The sequence below is a fragment of the Coccinella septempunctata genome, chromosome 9, assembly GCF_907165205.1.
Source record: "Coccinella septempunctata chromosome 9, icCocSept1.1, whole genome shotgun sequence".
Classification (NCBI taxonomy): domain Eukaryota; kingdom Metazoa; phylum Arthropoda; class Insecta; order Coleoptera; family Coccinellidae; genus Coccinella; species Coccinella septempunctata.
This window is the reverse complement of record NC_058197.1, coordinates 19630658-19648062: the sequence shown is the minus strand read 5'-3', so window position 1 is coordinate 19648062 and position 17405 is coordinate 19630658. Positions and strand designations below refer to the sequence as shown.

Sequence of the window (17405 nt, the reverse complement as noted above, 5' to 3'; positions counted from 1 at the left end):
CCGAAAACGCTCCCACAGCTCCAGAAACGTCAACTTTCTAGGTTACAAAAACATAACAATGTAGTATTTTTTGTATGGTTTTATTTATGTATCGCATTTTGATCCCCGATGATTCCGAAAAGGAAAATGATCGACCTTTCCGTTTTGAAATATGAATTTTTCTGATAATTATACTGACAAATACTCGTATACAACAGTTCCTAATATTGTTACACATAACGATGCCAAATACCTTATTGTACCATTACTTGTGATCGTTTTAATCGTTCTGTTATCTATACTGGTGAGTTGTGAATTCTCAGTCACCTTATCTGAGTAACTGTTAAAAACCCATTGCAGGTGTATTACTTGTTGAAAATGAGAAGGAACAGAAAATTCAGGTTGAACGTTTTGACCTTATATGAATTTGACTCCCGAGAGCAAGAATGGGAATCTTTGAGTGAAAGCGTCGAATACCCCAATTATAATGCAATCGCATCTTCGTCACTTTAGGACCGAAAGAAATTTATGAACTTATTCCCCAGTGAATCAGTATTTTGAATCAAATAATTGAAAATTTATTAATTGAATTATTTATTTAAATTATAGTGAAATATATTGCGATTTACAGTTTTTTTTGTTTCAGTCTTTCAAAAAGTGGCACATAATCAACATCGAAGCTATCATTAACTTCCACGTCATTCTGGGTTTCTACTTCTTCCATTTCCTCTTCGCTACTGTAGTATTTTTCTTCGAAAGTTTTTTCAAATAGATCATTCTCCACTGGACTATCCACAAAGAAACTGGTACAATGGTCTGTATTCAAATGGTCGTTTATTTCATACCCTAAACTTTTCAACTCAATCTTGATATTATCAGGTAATTTCTTGGATATTATATTGTCAACAATGTCTGATAAATCAGATTCATTATCATCTTCAAAATTCGAAACATCTAATGTCAAGTTATTCTTTTCCACCGTCTTAACAGGTGTAGAAGTGTGCCCCACGTTTTGATTTATATTGAAGTTATTAACGATAGCTTTTTTCAAGAAGTTGTCCAACGTCTTAACCTTTGCTTTAGGTTTGTCTTTCCTCTTTTTCTTAGTGGGAGGTTCATTCAGTGAAATGTTTTGCAAACTGTTATTAAGTTCATCAACATCCACATCTTTTTTCTTCTTTTTCGTGGTTTTTTTTGGTTTGACTTTGGATTGAAGAAAAGCTTCGATAAGTTTAGGATAAGCTTTCTCTACAAGATGCTGAGGTTCGATGGTGGACCAAAACTTTTCGAGATCACTGATTTCCAGTAGCTGGCATTCGGGTATCAGACCCTTGAAGAAATTTTCCTTGTCCAGCCATTTGATTTCATAGCTCGGAATCCCTTTAGGTGTCCTCTTTTTTTTTATGTACTCTGGATATAAAACACCCTTAAGCCCCTTCACTTGGTCCAAGTTTTTATAATTTATAAGTTGCCATCTTGTTAAAATGGGTAGAAACTTCTCGAAAGCATAAACTTCTTCCCATGCCAGTTGTTTAGTGGTAAATTTCTGAGGAAAATCTTACTTAAAACAAAGAAAAAAATTTAGTAACCTCCACTGAAAATACTCACTACAAAGCTGACCAAATTTGGTTGTTCCCAATTCAAATCGACTTTAGAAACCTTATCTTTCGTGATTAGATACTCTCCAATCAAGTCTTCATTTGGAAAGTTTGAGTCTTGTAGAGCTTTATTACGAATGTTCACTTCATTCTTTATATATAATCTTTCCTCTTTATATTTGCTGAAATCACAACCACTTGAAGTACCGCAGTTTTTACATCCTGAAATTTCAGCTCAACATAGAAAATCTAGACCCCATGATCAATGAACTTTTCATCTTATACCTGTTTTATTATGTGACTGAAGTTTCCCGTAGTGGCCACAAGATGTACAAATGTTTTTATCAGCTAACTTATTCTCAAACTCGTTAAAAATTTGTCCATTTTTTCTCCAGCTCCTCATCCTATCTAAAATTTCTTCATCTGAATACTTTTCAAACAGTTTCAGTGATGAATCCTTCCCGATTCCATCAACTCCATTAGAGTAATCGCTGCCACACAAAAGAGCCAAGGCTATGATTTTATTACGTCCTAAACCTTTAAAACATCAAAGGATGATTCGATTCTTATAAAAGTTACACTCTTACCTAAACTTGTTCTTACTTTATCAATATTATAAACATCGATTGATCCACCACTTGCTGAATGCGAGCCTTGAGACGAAATTGAAAAATTTCTATAGACTGTTTTGGCACCATAGGCAAAGCAATCGGAATCCTGACTGATGCAACCATCAACAAACTGAAAGGTTCTTGAATGTTTGAACAAAGAACTCGATTGTTAGAAGATTACTCACCCCTTCTTGATTTAAATAAGCACAAAAAGATTCTGCTTCTCCTTTACCAGTGAGGCATACCAAACCCATGTAGCCAAGCATTTCAGCGCATTGTTTCAACACATAATGAAACCTTGTTCTACCCTTACCAGTTGTCACCCCGTCAGTTTTGGGTTTAGCTCCCTTGAACTGTATGGCATTCCTAGCACTTATAGTGTCATATTTGAGCTCTGGAGCCTTGCCCTCTAATACAAATATTGGATAAACTTCCATTAGAAGCAAAAAAGAGGTTCTAAAGTACAAGTTCCTAATTTTGGAGAAAAGCGTCATGTATAATTTGCTCTTTTAGGGCAATGCAGAAAAAGGTACAAACCTGAGGTACATTTTCGGTTGAACTTGGTATTCCGCAATATTTTGCGCTTCGCATATCCAACATGATAAATCTACTGCAACAGTTTTACCCTGCAATTCGTATAATGGTTTCTTCTCGCAGAAAGGGGTCAATATGTTCCATAAATATTTGATACCCATTATTTTATTTGTTATGTTTACATATAAAACAGATTTTCCTCAAAATTCAAATTTTAACTGTCATCATAATGACCACAGACTAAAGTCTCTGAATCTGTGATAATGACTAAATGATCTACTGAACTTTCTGCCTACTGCTTCAGAGAAAACCCCTTGCCTATTTTTGACCCAAAAGAATCGAGTTTTTGTGCTAGTTCGGAATATTTGGCAATATTGATTATAGAACCGGAAATCCCAATTGGATCAGACGAATATAACAGAAAATATTGCAGACTAAAATTTGCAATTTTTGGTGGATGCGCAGCATAACGAAAAATCTAATCTATCTCCCCTTTAGACAGGAAAAAATTTCGAGGTTCCAGCCATAATAAGAAAGTGTTTTTTATCATCAAAAGAATCTATTTATTATCACACAAATCTTCCTGATACACGATTTGAAGCCTATCATATAAAAAACAAACAACGCTCCAAGATAAACCACGACTTTTATTCGAAAATGATGATTTTTCCACTCTTCGAGATCTTGTACGTGTAGGAACTTGTTTCTGTACTCTTTTGGCAGCTCGTAGGTGCTCGGTAAGGGAAAAAGAGACAGGTAAAAATCTTGAAGCAGCGAGTTTACAAACTCGTTCTCGCTACCCTTAGCGTAATCCAAGTTATCGTTGAGACACACGAATTTCCTGAAAAAACACTCCTAAGCAGAATTTCGTCACAAAGGAACACTTTTTTACCTCGGTTCACTTCTGATTTCGTCCAATTGACCAACAACATCCGTTACGTTGGAATTCAACTGTTTAAAATGGATATATTGCCCCTCAGAGTTTCTGACGATTTTGTATTTGTACTTTTTCTTGTTACCAAAGGACAATTCCAACATCTTCAGTAGTTCAGGACACTCGAGTATCATTTCTTTGGATATCACAGGCTGAAACAATTCACGACCTGAAGAAACATGGAAGAATACACATTCCTCAAAGTTTTTACCAGATGGGAATCCAAATATCGCTCGTACTTGGGAGTTTTGACCTCTTTGAAAACCGCGTTTTGCGAGCAGTTCAAAAGCATCAATTCAAAATGTTCCACAATAGCGTAGCTGAGAGGTAGCTGATATATCCTAGTCAGGAGCGTTCTTATTTCCCTATCCGACCAGGTCCTAAAAAAAATCGTAAAAATGAAATTGAAGGAACTAGAACTTTTTATCTCACCCCGATTTGTCTGTATCGAACATGTCAAATACTTCTCCAGCATCGAATTTTACGCGTTCATGATAAATGAAATAGTAATACGAAAAGGTGAACTGCAAATCGTCGTGATTCCTAAATCTGTTTCTAGACGTTACTAACACCTCTTTGAAGAATTTCCTCTGAAAATTTGTGATCAAATCCTTATCCACCAAAACCGGAGCATGGGACGGCACGAACCTTGGCAGGAAGCCGTACTTCAAATTGAACAATCTGAATTTCAGAGCAAATGAATAAATATTTATTTCAAACCGTTCTAGAATACCTGTTGGAATATTGTAAGGAATCTCCGTAAGCAAACATCGTTCTGTTCACAAAACTGTAAGTAGTACTGTTATTTCTGATGCCCTTCATAATTCTCAACTTCCTCTGTCTCTTCCTGTACCTCTTCTTCTTGATTTTTTCATTTTCCATCATCTTATTATTGTATTCCTTGACAACCTCTGAGAAGTTTTTTTTAGTTCTGTTGAATTCCCTAGATAACTTAAACTTTGATACATTTTTCTCATTTTCCACTTCATCATTCCTGTAGTGCTTCGATGTTAAACTTGTATTGTCTTCCTTTTCATCATTCGCGTTTTCGCAATCACCTCCATCATATTGGCAGTAGAAATTGTTGCAGGCTGTGTCACATTGATCATCGGCTACATAAGCCCAAAAACATTGTGGGGCACACATTCCCAAAGAGTAAGAGAAGTACAATTTGAAACCTGAAACCTTCACATACTGGAAAATAGATTCAGATAATATCAAATACCCGAAAATCTACCTTCATTCTGTGATATGAAATCTTCCATAAAAATCGATTGCCCCAGAAAAACATCATCGTTAAAATACAAAAATCTCCTGGATAACCCGGGTATCCTAAAATACCATATTGTGAAGAAAAAGATTTGTTTCAATTACATAATTACCGATGTAAATGAGATTCAATAGCAGGACTAGAAAAGGTAGGTAGATCGCTTTTATCAAGAAATATCTCCTGGTGAGTAACTAATGTTAATTTATCACAATCTAAATTCAACCAGTATGGAATTTGTCCGTTAGTTACTATGTAAACGTGGTTGATCCACGGTGCAAACTTTTCCAAGGATCTAAAAGCATGAAAATACAGAGAAAGTCCCCATGCTCTTGCGTGTAACACTACCTAAGTGAGAAGAGTAGTTCATTCTTATCGATAAACCTTTGGCTTAAGTACTTCTCATCAACTGATATGTTTCTCGACCTCAAAAATTTCTTCAATTCCGATAAAAAAACAGGATCTGAACCATTGACCCATGTGTATACGACATCGATAGGTTCATTTTTTGTGCAGGGCTCGAGAGGAGAAGCGAAGAGGTGAAAAATTGCCTGGAAGTAATACAACACAATCGATATCTTCGAAAACTCCTTGGGAAAAACCCACCTCGAATATATATAAAATTAATAATAAACCCAAGCCAAAAGAGCTGATATAAAAGAGTTTAGAGTAAAGTCGCCCTCCTCGAAGCCTTAAAAATTTGGCCATTGTGTTTAATTTGGCTCATTTTATCCGAAATTTAAAGGGTGCAATTCAAATTTTTCGTTCATTTTGTGAGGTTAAGGCTACCACGGAAGATTTCGTCATAAATTGAAACGCCATCTATGGTGCAAAATGGTCAGGTCATGGTCAGAATATAATGATTTCCACTGTCAGTTTGCTACCTATCTGTTAGATGGTGCTGACGTTTTTCATTAAATTTTTCGAATTTCAATTCCCAATATCTGTATATTTCCAAAATAAAATACCATATCGAGCTTCTTTCGGAAGCCAAATTTTTCGGTTTTCGCCCTAAAAACGATCAACGAATGGAATTACCGCAATTCTATAAAAATAAAAATTATATAGCGCATGCTTCGAGAGGAGCCAGAAATTTAATTTTTTCCGTCAATTTTCCCGTAATTTCAAAGCGAAAAGCACTCAAGAAGGTCAATTCTGATCGGATTGACCATGTGTGAAAATCTCACACTTCCAAAGCGTTAAAATTTCAAATTACATGCAATTACCGACACTTTAGGGCGTGTTTTAAGATTTTCTAGTCTCGACTTACGCCACTATGCATCAGGACCTGATTTATTCGCAGCGCTCGAGAGAGAGAAGACGAATTGATGTCGTTGCTCGCAGGGAAAAGGCGTAGCCATTTTGATTTTGACGAATATTGACATACGTCTCGCAAGTCTAGACAGGCGGTCATTTGTTTTCTTGTGTGACATGTAAACACTTCACTGAAAAATTCGCGTACAAATTTAGGCTAGTCACATGTTTTGACGACGATTTAACGCGTAACAAATATGCCCTACAACGAATCGAAGTAATTTATGCATTTTCGATTTAATTATTCGAATTTTGATCGGATGCAGTTGCAGCAGTGATTTATTTTTTCAGTGTCCGTATAACCTTGTGGGAGCCGGTGCTAACCCGGAATTTGGAGATGATTCTCAATTCAGACAGAAAATTTCAAGAATTTCCAGTATTTTGAATGATGTGAGTGAATTATTAACGTTTCTTATCCTCGACTTTAAATATCGTAGTGATCTATGAAAGTTTGTTAAATTTATCAAGAAGGCCGTGATACTTTCACGGAAACTCCAATTTGATGAAATTTATAATTGCTAATTGCATATTTGAGGACGAGGCCTACTGACTTTTAGAAAACTTATTGAAGATTCAAATTCGTTTTGAATTTGAAGAGACAATTATGGAAATTTAGAAAAATTTGTTCACTTCCAAACTATGTACCTACTATATTTGATTTTTTCGGAAGATATTGTGCGAATAATAACGTGAATTTATCCGTCGGAAGTTGAGTAGATTTGATATCGAAAATTTTCCCATATTTTCAGCTCACAGAAGAATATTCGACATAGGATTTTAATTCTCTATTTTTGTTTCTATGCTTTTCAAATAAAAGCGAAATTTCTGGCGGTATGTTTCAAATTTAATTGAACCAATTTATAAAGGGGAGGAGATATTTCCCTTTAACGAGGTTATGATTGCAGGCCCTTTCGTAATTTCTTTCCAACCCCTCGTTTTATTAATATCTGGACGATTATCTTTGTTTTTCTTGCTCCTTCTGCAGCTTGTTCTCGAATTAATTCATTTTAGATTGCATCAATTAAAATGGTACATTGTCGAAGATTTGAAAAAAATTGACGTGTTTGATACCATTCAAATTAGTCTGAAATTCAATTATTGCTTTTATTCGCTTGATGTATGGAATTGATGCATAATTTTTCATTCTTCGACCTAATCAGGCTTTACCGAACAACTGTTGATGAATTATTAATGAGTCGGTCTCATTTTCTTGATACATCTTATCGATTTCGTTTAACATTCAAGAAGTTTGATTAATTGTTATGAAGAACCGTAGGTAATATATGAGAAAAGTTCTTCTCTTTGATCTTTTATATTAGTGAACATGAATGTTTAATGAAATAACGAGGAATAATGAAAAATTGAGACGTATCGCCTTCTAGAAATGAAATTTCAATTGGTTGCACGTCTAAAATGCATTAAGTTTTTGTTTGTTCAGTAATACATTTACCATTTTGGCTCTCGTTTCAGAAAAGTTTCGAGTTCCAACGTTTCCAGTGAAAACGAAGGTAAATTCGAATTCAGTATGTTACCTACGCAAAAATTTCTTGGTGGAATTTAAATCAAGTAGATGAACGAAATAAAATTTCAAAAACATTTTTTTTCCAAAACGTAATGTTTTTTTATCATAGACATAGAGACATGGACTGAGCAATGCCAGCATGAAATTGGCTATTTATTAGAAAGAGAGAAAAGCTCGTCGGGATATACCTTTCTCTTTTTTGTTCACATAGAGGTGAGTGTAGACCAATCAAAATTCTAGAAAAAGACAACTGCATTCCCGACGTGTTTTTCTCTCTGTCACTTTTTTTGACCGTATTTCATGCATAGATATAAAGGGAAGGCACAGTCCATGTCTCTATGTCTATGTTTTTTATGGGTTGTGAAAAAATTCTATGACTCTTGTTCTGCACTAAGTGCACTCGAATATTATTTCCGTGCTGTCAAGGAGCACATCTAGTGCAGTGTCATAGACTTACGTAATATTATTTATTATAGTCTATGAGCCATGTCGTCTTTGGGGAGTAAATCTGTACTCAATCTATAACTCTATGTCTGGGATAGTGATACTCTTCACAAGGTTCTATGGTTCATTCCGGCGTATTCATAGACAAAAGAGGTGTACTCTTTCGAGTACTCTATTTTCAAGGATCATAGATTTAAAAGCTGGGAATCTCAAGGTCAAGACTCGAGGTTATCAACTTCGGTTCGTCTTCGAGGTTAATAATTCTCAATCCTATCCTTATTCCAGCTGGATGGAACAAACCCAAAAACGGAATTCAAAGTTTTTCCTTTGATTTGTGCGGCTCGCTTCCGAAATCCGAATTTCGCCGCGCCGTTACGTGACCATACTGTAGATCGGAAAATATAAGCGGTACGATTCCGTATTCGGTTTGTGAGTATACTGTAAATAACCACGAAAACGCTACACAAAGGGATGTACAACTTTCGTTATAATGTCTCCGAGATTTCGTGTAGCGGGTAATTCCCGAACTTATGACATGACCGTTCGAACGGATTTTTCGTCGATTTCGCATTGTTCCCGACCGCTGCGGCGAAAGAATTGGCTGAATTATCGTCTTAGACGGCGGATGAAGAAGTGGAAAATATCGTCAGTGTTTGCAACATTCCTAGGAAAATCTATTTTTGGTAGAAATTTCTATGATCGGATCATAAATGTTGATTAACTGACAATTAACCTTGAATCTTCTATGGTTATTTTGATATTTGATAACATTCTCTCTTTTCCCGTATAATTGGGGGGGAAAAACTGTTTCAGAAGGATGATAAACTTTTGAAAATGAATCGGAAGCTGAAATTGAGAAAGGTTTCTACGAAGCCATAAACGTTCTCTATGCCTACGGACGAAATTGATGGTTGGCTGTGATGATATCACAGAGCAACATTCGTTGCACTCGGGGGCGCGTTCCGTCAATCCGAAATTGAACTTTTCGGCATAAGTTACGGAAAAACGTGGGATTAGGGGCGTTTTCATTAACCGTTATTAAAATTTCGGACTCGTTAGATCCCCCGTCGATATAAATCAGGGCGGATGCAGCATCGTTATTTTCCGTGGTCTGAAACCAAATATTGGATGCCAGCTGTTTTTTACGACCGCTTTTTCTTTGCGTCCCACGAGCAGGAGGACCATTAAAACATCAAGGAGCATCGATTAAGTCTTCACTTCGGCCACTGAGGAAATTAGTTTTCTATGAGGAAAATTTCGATAATCCCCAAAAAATTGAGGGGGGGTAGGACGATCGAAGAACAGGTCCGTAACGCAAAATTCTTATAGGTCGGCTTTAAATAGGTTTTTAATCAGAATTAGTGATGGAAGAAGGATGGGAATCTAAAGAAATATGCTCATTAATTCGATCGATTTCGAATATTGGGCCGAGCAAACAGTGGCTGAGAAACGGTCGTAATTCAGAATTGATTGTAGCTAAGGTCAATTGAGGAATTAGCTAGAACGCTCTTCAATTATCTCGTCAACTCGCTCGTTGGCTATTCAATACAACTCTTAATCCTCCCCATTCTATGATTCTCGACGTATCGTCGTTTTTACGCCCACTATAGGATCAGCTGAGCTTATGATTTAGGATACGAATCGAAAGGTCCAGGGTACGAGACCATGGGAGGTAGAGAAATTTTGTGGATTAAAGTTGATCTTCGTCGTTTTGTTTGCACTTGAAAAAATCTGATTCAAGTGACGATGGTAGTATAATAATATCTTTTTGATCAAAGAAAAGCGTAGATAAATGCTTCGAATCAATTTCGAACTAATTATGGTTGTTATGTATTGGTGAATTATCTCATCTTTCCTCTTATAATAACATACATTCAAAGTTCGACTCTCATTTTCAGTTTTTTTTTCAAATTGAAAAGTTTACGCCCACTTAATTTATTGAAAAAATCCATGTCTGATAACTTAATGGTGGTTAATTATAGCCAATAACGAACCTTTGGAAGAGTACATGAAAAAATCATCATTTTAGTTGACACTTAACTGTTCAGATAATGGAAAATTAAATATCAATTTTTGAAATTTGGTCCTACAAATCGAGTGCGATAACTGGCAATTGAAATTCAGTATGTGCATGGCATCCAAGTCACAACAAATATTTGTCCTTAAAAACGCTTTAGAAGTTTACGCCCAAAATGTGTATCTTTACGCCCTACCAAATGACGAGTAATAAAATTTTTCCTCGAGAAATTTACTACTTTTGGTCCAGAGAGTAAACGTGGTGGGCGTTAAACTGTAGAATGATACTGGAGGGTACACATTTTTGGGATATTTCAGTTAATCCTTCATTACATCCTCCTTTGTTTCGATGAAATTTCGAAAAATTGGTGGGCGTAAACATTTATATTCGATATAAGCAAATGTTTGAAACAACCAAAGCGTTCTATAAGGTTATCGATGGGCGTAAACCTTCGAATTCGAGAATATCCCTCGTGTAGGCGTTGAAATACTTCATGTCCCATAAAACGAAACGTTCGAACTGAACAAAAGTATCTCCACCACTTCAATATACGCGATTGCGGTGAAAAATCCCAAGATTGATCGAAACCGACCGTTTCCGGACCTTCTAATACACTTTCCCGACCTTTACGCCCGCCGCCCGGGCGCTCCGTATCGCCCCCGCTCCTGCATCAGACGTCGGAGGCGAAACGTTCGGGCTGTAAAAATGCAAGATCAGCCCTTATGCAAACGTATCCCGGGGATGTAGCGGAGAACTGCAATATGTTTAATTCATTCCCGTTCTTTCCCCTTTCTCTTTTTAACCCCCCGCGCCCGCCCTCCATCTCGGATCGGAGGCGACACGCCGGATAAAACGACGTTTGTTTCCGGATCTCGCCGGGTTGCCAAACCGGAAAAAAGTTTCCCCGAAAACGACGATGAAAATGCGGCTTGTTCGACAACATCGGACTCTTCTGCCTGGAAAATGCTTAGATGGCGCCCTAATGGTAGTGAACTCTTGATGACAGCCTCCAGTACTCGCTGCCAAACCTAAGACGGCCATGCTAGGTCCCCCCATTCGTATAATCGTGGGGTATGTGGAGACCCTAACTTAACACGTTGACTGTCCCCATTCTAATTTTTTTTTCACCCCCCACGTCCAACACATTTATCCAAAGAGAAGGGTTACTTTTGAGTGATAAAATATATATTCTATGAAAAATTAATTCTGCAGCCATTTAAGGAAGTGTTCTTGTTCAAAATCTTCAAGTCCAATGGAAGGCTTGATGCTGACGTTTCTTGAATCACGTATGATTAATTATGATTGAGGCTATCAATACATATTTCTACAAGACGTTAAGCCCATATGAACCGACCAAACTGCAGCGTTCATGAAAAATAACCATATTTATCTTGAACATCAAATGAATCAATGAATCACATACGACTCATGGACTCCTGGCGAAAATTTTTATGTATCATATGTGACTCATGGGACAGTCAACGTGTTAAGACCCAACAAGGTCGCTGTAGGTTAGGTTAGGTTGGGTTGTCAATGCCATGGGCGCCCCCTATTGACGTATGAAACATGGGGACCACCTAAGGTCGCATTGCCGATGCCTTAGGGGCTCTGATAATGACTTTGAGCCAGAACTCTGCTAGATAAACTACTGACGAGCCACAACAAACCCTAGCGCCCTCAAACCCATACGTCACGTGTCACCCCATAACCTACATCCAGCAAACCTCCGTCCCGGCTGTAAAATTCAGATTTTCGTCGTTAAAAGAAGGAACGACCGATCGCCATCCGGATCCATCGGCAGATGCCCTTAACGTCTCCATAGCTGGTTTCCTCTATCCCTCTCTCTCTCTCCCCACGCTCGAGCGTCGGGACGTCTCGATGCGAAAAAGGGGCAACGTCGGCATCCCCTTATCTCTCCCACCCTCCCCCCATCCCGGCGAAAAGGGAAGAACGCAATAATTGTAGTTTGGAATCTCTCCCAGGACGACACTTGTTTCTAATGACCGTTTCTACGGGCGCGCACAGTCGATATAGTAGGAATCGTCTCTAATATGCAGAACCGGCTGCGGTTTATTCCGGGGAAGGGTGCAATATTAATGTTTTCGGTTCAGAAACCGCCATATCGATCAGTTTGATCGTCTAGATGACGCTGTTTCTTTCGCGATACGCGAGCGGAAGGGATAGTTGAAACCCGTGGCCCTTACGGGTTAGGCGTCGATGGCAACGCCATCTGTCCGCATCGGGTCGAACTTGCGTCATCTGTGGTGCACCACATCCATTTGACAGTTACGAACAATCAGTCAAAATGCTGGAGATGAGGTATGGAGCTCTACCCTCCTTAAGATGAGCCAAGGGTTAGGATTTTTCAATCTAAAATGTTCAGAGTACGTGTGGGAAGTGATATTTTTCGTCCTTAGGCTCGTAGAGGTCGATGAAATGTTTTAAAACGCCGCAAATTCTGATACATTGTCCCAAAATCGAAAGTGTATAATTTGGAGCAGTTCGTGACAATACAAAATAGAGTCCCATTTCCTAACCATAAATTCGGATTTTATGAGCATTCCACGGTTAAAATTCAGTTGCTAAAATAGTTCTTTTCGAAAAATTCATCGCGAATTCCAATCGGCGTGCGTTTTCTAAATATACTTACCATTATTACTTTTAGCAATGAGCTAAAAATCGTCCCACAGCTGGATACATTAATGTGTCAATGGATTAAAAATACTTAACGTACGAGTGGATGAAAGGTTGGCTATTTATAGACGCCGTCAAGATTTCCAGTCCTCGATCGATGAAGAAATACGTATTTATTCAATCATACAACTTAAACGTACAGATTTACGTCTACATCTGAAGTTAATTCGAATTCACCTAGAATCTTCTATAATTTCCCTCACATGTATCTTTTTCATAAACAATTCCACCGATTACATGTCAAAAATCATCAATTTCTCTAAAAAACGTCAAACGTCGACGCCTAACCTCAACCGTCAAACGTCATAACCCCAAATGTCATCTGTATCGTAAATTATCGCCGTTTCCAGGTGAAATGAGATGGATTGCGGTATCCAGAGCGCTATACTCAGCGTTGCGCCAGGCGCAGATCCAGGACCTCAACCAGGTTTGACGACGTCCGTCTTCGCGCCCCCAGACGTCGACCAGGCCCAGTTCGAGGCCGACAAACGCTCTGTATACAAGTGAGTACCATTTTTCTACCCGTCTCAACGAATAAACCCGTGGTTTTCCCCTCAGGCACCCTTTATTCCCCCTGTTGGCCCTCCTGTTCGAGAGATGCGAGCTGGCCACTCAATCGTCGGACGCTCAGTCGAGCGAGGCCTTCAACTTGGACATCCAGGCCTTCGTGCAGCACCAGGAGAGGGACAGGAAGCCTTTCTTGGCCAACGAACCGGAGATCGACGGTTTGGTGAGTGTTTTTAGCGGCTCTTATAAGGGTGGTTGGGAATAACTCGTGAATTTGCAGATGATCAAGGCGATCCAGGTCCTCAGGATACACCTGCTTGAGCTGGAGAAGGTCCAGGAGTTGTGCAAGGACTTCTGCAACCGTTACATAACGTGCTTGAAGGGGAAGATGCAGTCTGAGAATCTGCTGAGGTCGGATTATCCGCAAGGTGAGGTTGGTTTGGGTTGGAGAGACTGAGTCTAACGATCTTCGTGCTTAGATATTTCAGGTGCGTCTATGCTGGGAGGCATGGAGAGCAACAACAACAGCATGATGTCTCACGGTAACTCGGAAAGCGGCTCGGCCTCAAACAGTCCTGTACAGTATTCGATAAGTCCCTCGCAACAGCAAGTAAGTCTCGTAGATCTCGAGGTTTCCTTCGTTAATCGCCTCCGAACTTCCAGACCATAACGCCCCAACCGAACCCGCTGGAGAGACACATGGAGAACCAGAACTACAACCTGCCGCCCCACCACTACGGAGGCCCGACCCCCGCCCACCAACCGCAACAGCAGCAACAACAGCAGCAGCAGCCCTCCTGTGATAACCTGGTGGTGCACGGTTCCACCCCCCTGTCCCAGATCGGCGTGAACATCGGCTCGGTACCGCCCAGCGAGAGCTCCGGGCCCCTGTCGCCCGCGCCCACGACGCCCGGCGGCTCTGCCGACGACTGCGACAGCGACTTCACGTCCAGGGGCGGCAGGAAGCAGAAGCGGGGCGTCCTACCCAAGCAGGCCACCAGCGTCATGAGGTCGTGGCTGTTCCAGCACCTGGTGGTGAGTATGGGCTTCCCCATGGGTCTCCCCTACGTTTACACCTCTTGTCCGCAGCATCCCTACCCGACGGAAGACGAGAAGAGGCACATAGCGGCGCAGACCAACCTGACGCTGCTCCAGGTCAACAACTGGTTCATAAACGCGCGCAGGAGGATCCTGCAGCCGATGCTGGACGCGAGCGCGCCCAACGAGAGCAACAGCGGCGCCACGTCGCCCAGCCACAGGAAGAAGAAGAGCCACAACAACAACAGGAGGTTCTGGTCGCAGGACTTCGCCAACATGCAGCCTCAGATAGCCAGCGGCATGCTGTCCAGCTCGGAGGACGAGGGGGATTCGTACAGCAGCGACGGCGAGGGTAGTCTGGTGATAGACGCCAACGCGCAGGGCGCGGAAGGGGGCGTTTCGACGATGCAGAACAGTCATCAGGTCGAAGCTCTGACGTACGCCAACGGCGCGGAGGCGGAGGCTCAGTAGGGGCCGGACTGGATGGATTCACGCGAGGTACTCGTTTATAGTCTGTTTATTCATTAAAATAGTCAAAACTTTCCTCCTTCTGTTGACATTCAAGCCGAACTTATTGGAAGCTTCTTGCACCAAGACAATCTTTTACAATTTGTTGCGAAAGTTGTGGCTAAAGATCTCGGAGCTGTTGAAGACTTTAAAGCATCAAGGGCTCTTTGTACTGGGTCCCAAGAGTGCTTGATTGGATTTAGGCAAAGGGTCTTGAGGATACGCTTGATGTTGAATCTCTAAGAAGTCCATGTGGTGGCATCTTGCCATTTTGTAAGTGCTGATAAGTTTTTCTCCGAAAGAACTGAAAAGCTGTCTTCTACTGGTGGTGTTTTAGCACGTGGTTCAAGAGTCAAAGTAACTTTATATCACACTTTGGCTCACATTGAATAAATTGGCCACTCGACCAAACTTATTGTTTTAATATTTATGAGATCAGATTTAACGAATTGAATTGTTTTTCAGGTAATAGGACGCTTTATAGAAGAGGACAAAAGACACCACCATCACCAGTACCGTCACCAATAAATTCGACTTTATTTTCCGCTAAACAAGTATACCTTCGCTATTTAAACACACACAGTCTCAAGTAACCTATCGAAACTAGTTCAGTATGTACTTTACGGATTCCGCAATGGAATAAAGTCAAAGGAGAAATCGAAAAGTGCATTATAAGGCTGATTTTTTAGATTTTTAGGTATTGATTCGATTATTTGTTAATATTGAAACCAGTATACGTAAAAATATACCTCAGAATTCACCGAAATCAAACGACAAACACTTTAAAACATAAACAATCCAATTACGAGTGGAAATTGATGAAATGGTGAAAGATTTTACACTTTCGGTGTTTGTCGTTTGAGTCGAGGTGTTTTTATTTCAAAGTATACGCATTTCGGAGTTGTACAAGCAAGCTCACTTCAGTATTATATCGGACGTAAAGTTTGATTTTATATTTCTGTAAATTTACACTTTTAAATGCTCTTTATCAATGTTGAATGGAATCAGTAATTGTTGATGTGATTAGTTTCACTCTGACTCGATTTACCTTAAAGCATTATTCGAACCGAATATGTTTTCATTGTGCAGTATTAGTATTAAGGATTGAAAATTCGAGATTGCCAGGAGGAAACCTCGATTCGAGCTTTTCTCCTGGTTATCCTCGAGCAAAGTATACCAATTTGAAACCTATATACGTAAAATTTACAATAATAGACGTAAGTATCATAAAATTGCCATCCAGTTTCATATTATTATAATCTAATTGTTGAAAAGAATAATGTATATTGAACATTGTCAGATATTTGTTTGCAATTATACATCCGGAGCGTTCCAACTAATTTTCAGTTTTTTGACGATGATGCCATATCTTAGTCTGTGTTTTTATGTATTAATGTAGAGAACTTGTTTCAATTAAATTTTTGTATACGGTAAGATTTAAGTGTCAATGTATTTTTACATTCAACCATGTATACGTAAGATTTGAAGAAATTTAAGGTGTAAAGCATTTTTATTAGATGCTGTAGTGCTACTATAATTTTTATTTTGTATATTTTGTGATATTTCAGTGGAAAAACTGCTACATATTAACTAAACTCTCAAGGTTTGCATGTTTTTAGCGAAGTTAACCGAAATATTAATCCAGAGAAGTTTTAAGTGCAATATCTCCTTCAATACTCTTATTTATCTCACATCACATCTGTATATATGAAGCAGTATTTTCCAGGAATTCTTTAATCGATGTTAATTCTTTAAGTTGCTAATTGGTCTGTGATACTCAATATTTGCTCTAAGGTCAAGAGGTTAATGAAGCATTAGACGAGTAGAAATTTAAGCCCTCATCACTAACAGTCTTACAGATATCCCACGTAAGTCTTGAAGATTTTGTTTTTTTTTTGGAAAAGCTCGATACGGATCAGGGATAGCTTTCCGAACATCACATTTTTTTTTTTTGAACAGATAGGATTCGCTTCTGTGACTTCAAGTATACGCTAATACTCAGATATAGATCTTAAGGATTTTAATTGATAGTTTTTCGTTCGAAACAGAGTCGATTTTTTCCGTTATCTAAATTTCACACTGCCCTCTATGTTTCGTTTTAGCAACCTCGTTTTTTGTTGTGGTTAATAGAAAAAGATCGTATAATGGAAAGAGAGACGATTCAGTGCAGTATTTTGTTGTTTGCTACATGTAATTTTCGACTGTATCATAATAAATTACGATGAACTCCATTTCATGCTGAAATTCTCTCGTACACATATCTCCAGTCCATTTTCTTATGAAATCCCGTCGTACATATCTCACCAGTCCATTTTCTTTCGAAATCCCCTCGTACATATCTCAACAGTCCATTTTCTTTCGAAATCCCCTCGTACATATCTCAACAGTCCATTTTTGATATCCCCTCGTACTTCGAGTACGAGTGTATATTCTGTGGTC

The 17405-nt window shown here is 39.1% G+C and overlaps 4 protein-coding genes across 5 annotated transcripts; 2 read left to right on the top strand and 2 right to left on the bottom strand.

The window, feature by feature from the left end:
• The first annotated feature begins 15 nt into the window (after positions 1 to 15).
• On the top strand, positions 16 to 612 carry LOC123320325. The gene is made up of 2 exons (XM_044907630.1): positions 16 to 283; positions 340 to 612. Exons 1-2 carry the CDS (start codon positions 152 to 154, stop codon positions 490 to 492), a joined length of 285 nt encoding a protein of 94 aa, XP_044763565.1. The 5' UTR covers positions 16 to 151; the 3' UTR covers positions 493 to 612.
• Positions 557 to 2957, bottom strand: LOC123320230 (flap endonuclease GEN). Its single transcript, XM_044907476.1, has 6 exons — positions 2726 to 2957; positions 2374 to 2659; positions 2165 to 2318; positions 1863 to 2114; positions 1588 to 1799; positions 557 to 1525 (listed from the first exon to the last, which is right to left on the bottom strand). The coding sequence occupies exons 1-6, from the start codon at positions 2881 to 2883 to the stop codon at positions 605 to 607; spliced, it is 1983 nt and encodes a 660-aa protein (XP_044763411.1). The 5' UTR covers positions 2884 to 2957; the 3' UTR covers positions 557 to 604.
• A 304-nt stretch (positions 2958 to 3261) lies between these two features.
• On the bottom strand, positions 3262 to 5707 carry LOC123320233 (N-acetylglucosamine-1-phosphotransferase subunits alpha/beta). Its single transcript, XM_044907481.1, has 9 exons — positions 5530 to 5707; positions 5272 to 5474; positions 5039 to 5218; positions 4894 to 4988; positions 4390 to 4834; positions 4089 to 4337; positions 3868 to 4036; positions 3615 to 3808; positions 3262 to 3563 (listed from the first exon to the last, which is right to left on the bottom strand). Exons 1-9 carry the CDS (start codon positions 5629 to 5631, stop codon positions 3272 to 3274), a joined length of 1929 nt encoding a protein of 642 aa, XP_044763416.1. The 5' UTR covers positions 5632 to 5707; the 3' UTR covers positions 3262 to 3271.
• Positions 5708 to 6304: 597 nt separating this feature from the next.
• LOC123320252 (homeobox protein PKNOX2-like) lies at positions 6305 to 17197 on the top strand. Of its 2 annotated transcripts, XM_044907515.1 has the most exons (9): positions 6305 to 6454; positions 6529 to 6627; positions 13265 to 13417; positions 13473 to 13644; positions 13702 to 13849; positions 13901 to 14031; positions 14085 to 14456; positions 14511 to 14957; positions 15432 to 17197. In XM_044907515.1, the coding sequence occupies exons 3-8, from the start codon at positions 13275 to 13277 to the stop codon at positions 14928 to 14930; spliced, it is 1386 nt and encodes a 461-aa protein (XP_044763450.1). In that variant the 5' UTR covers positions 6305 to 6454; positions 6529 to 6627; positions 13265 to 13274; the 3' UTR covers positions 14931 to 14957; positions 15432 to 17197. The 2 variants fall into 2 exon arrangements, with proteins under 2 accessions (XP_044763450.1, XP_044763449.1); XM_044907514.1 differs by having other exon boundaries at positions 6309 to 6627.
• The last annotated feature ends 208 nt before the right edge of the window (positions 17198 to 17405 follow it).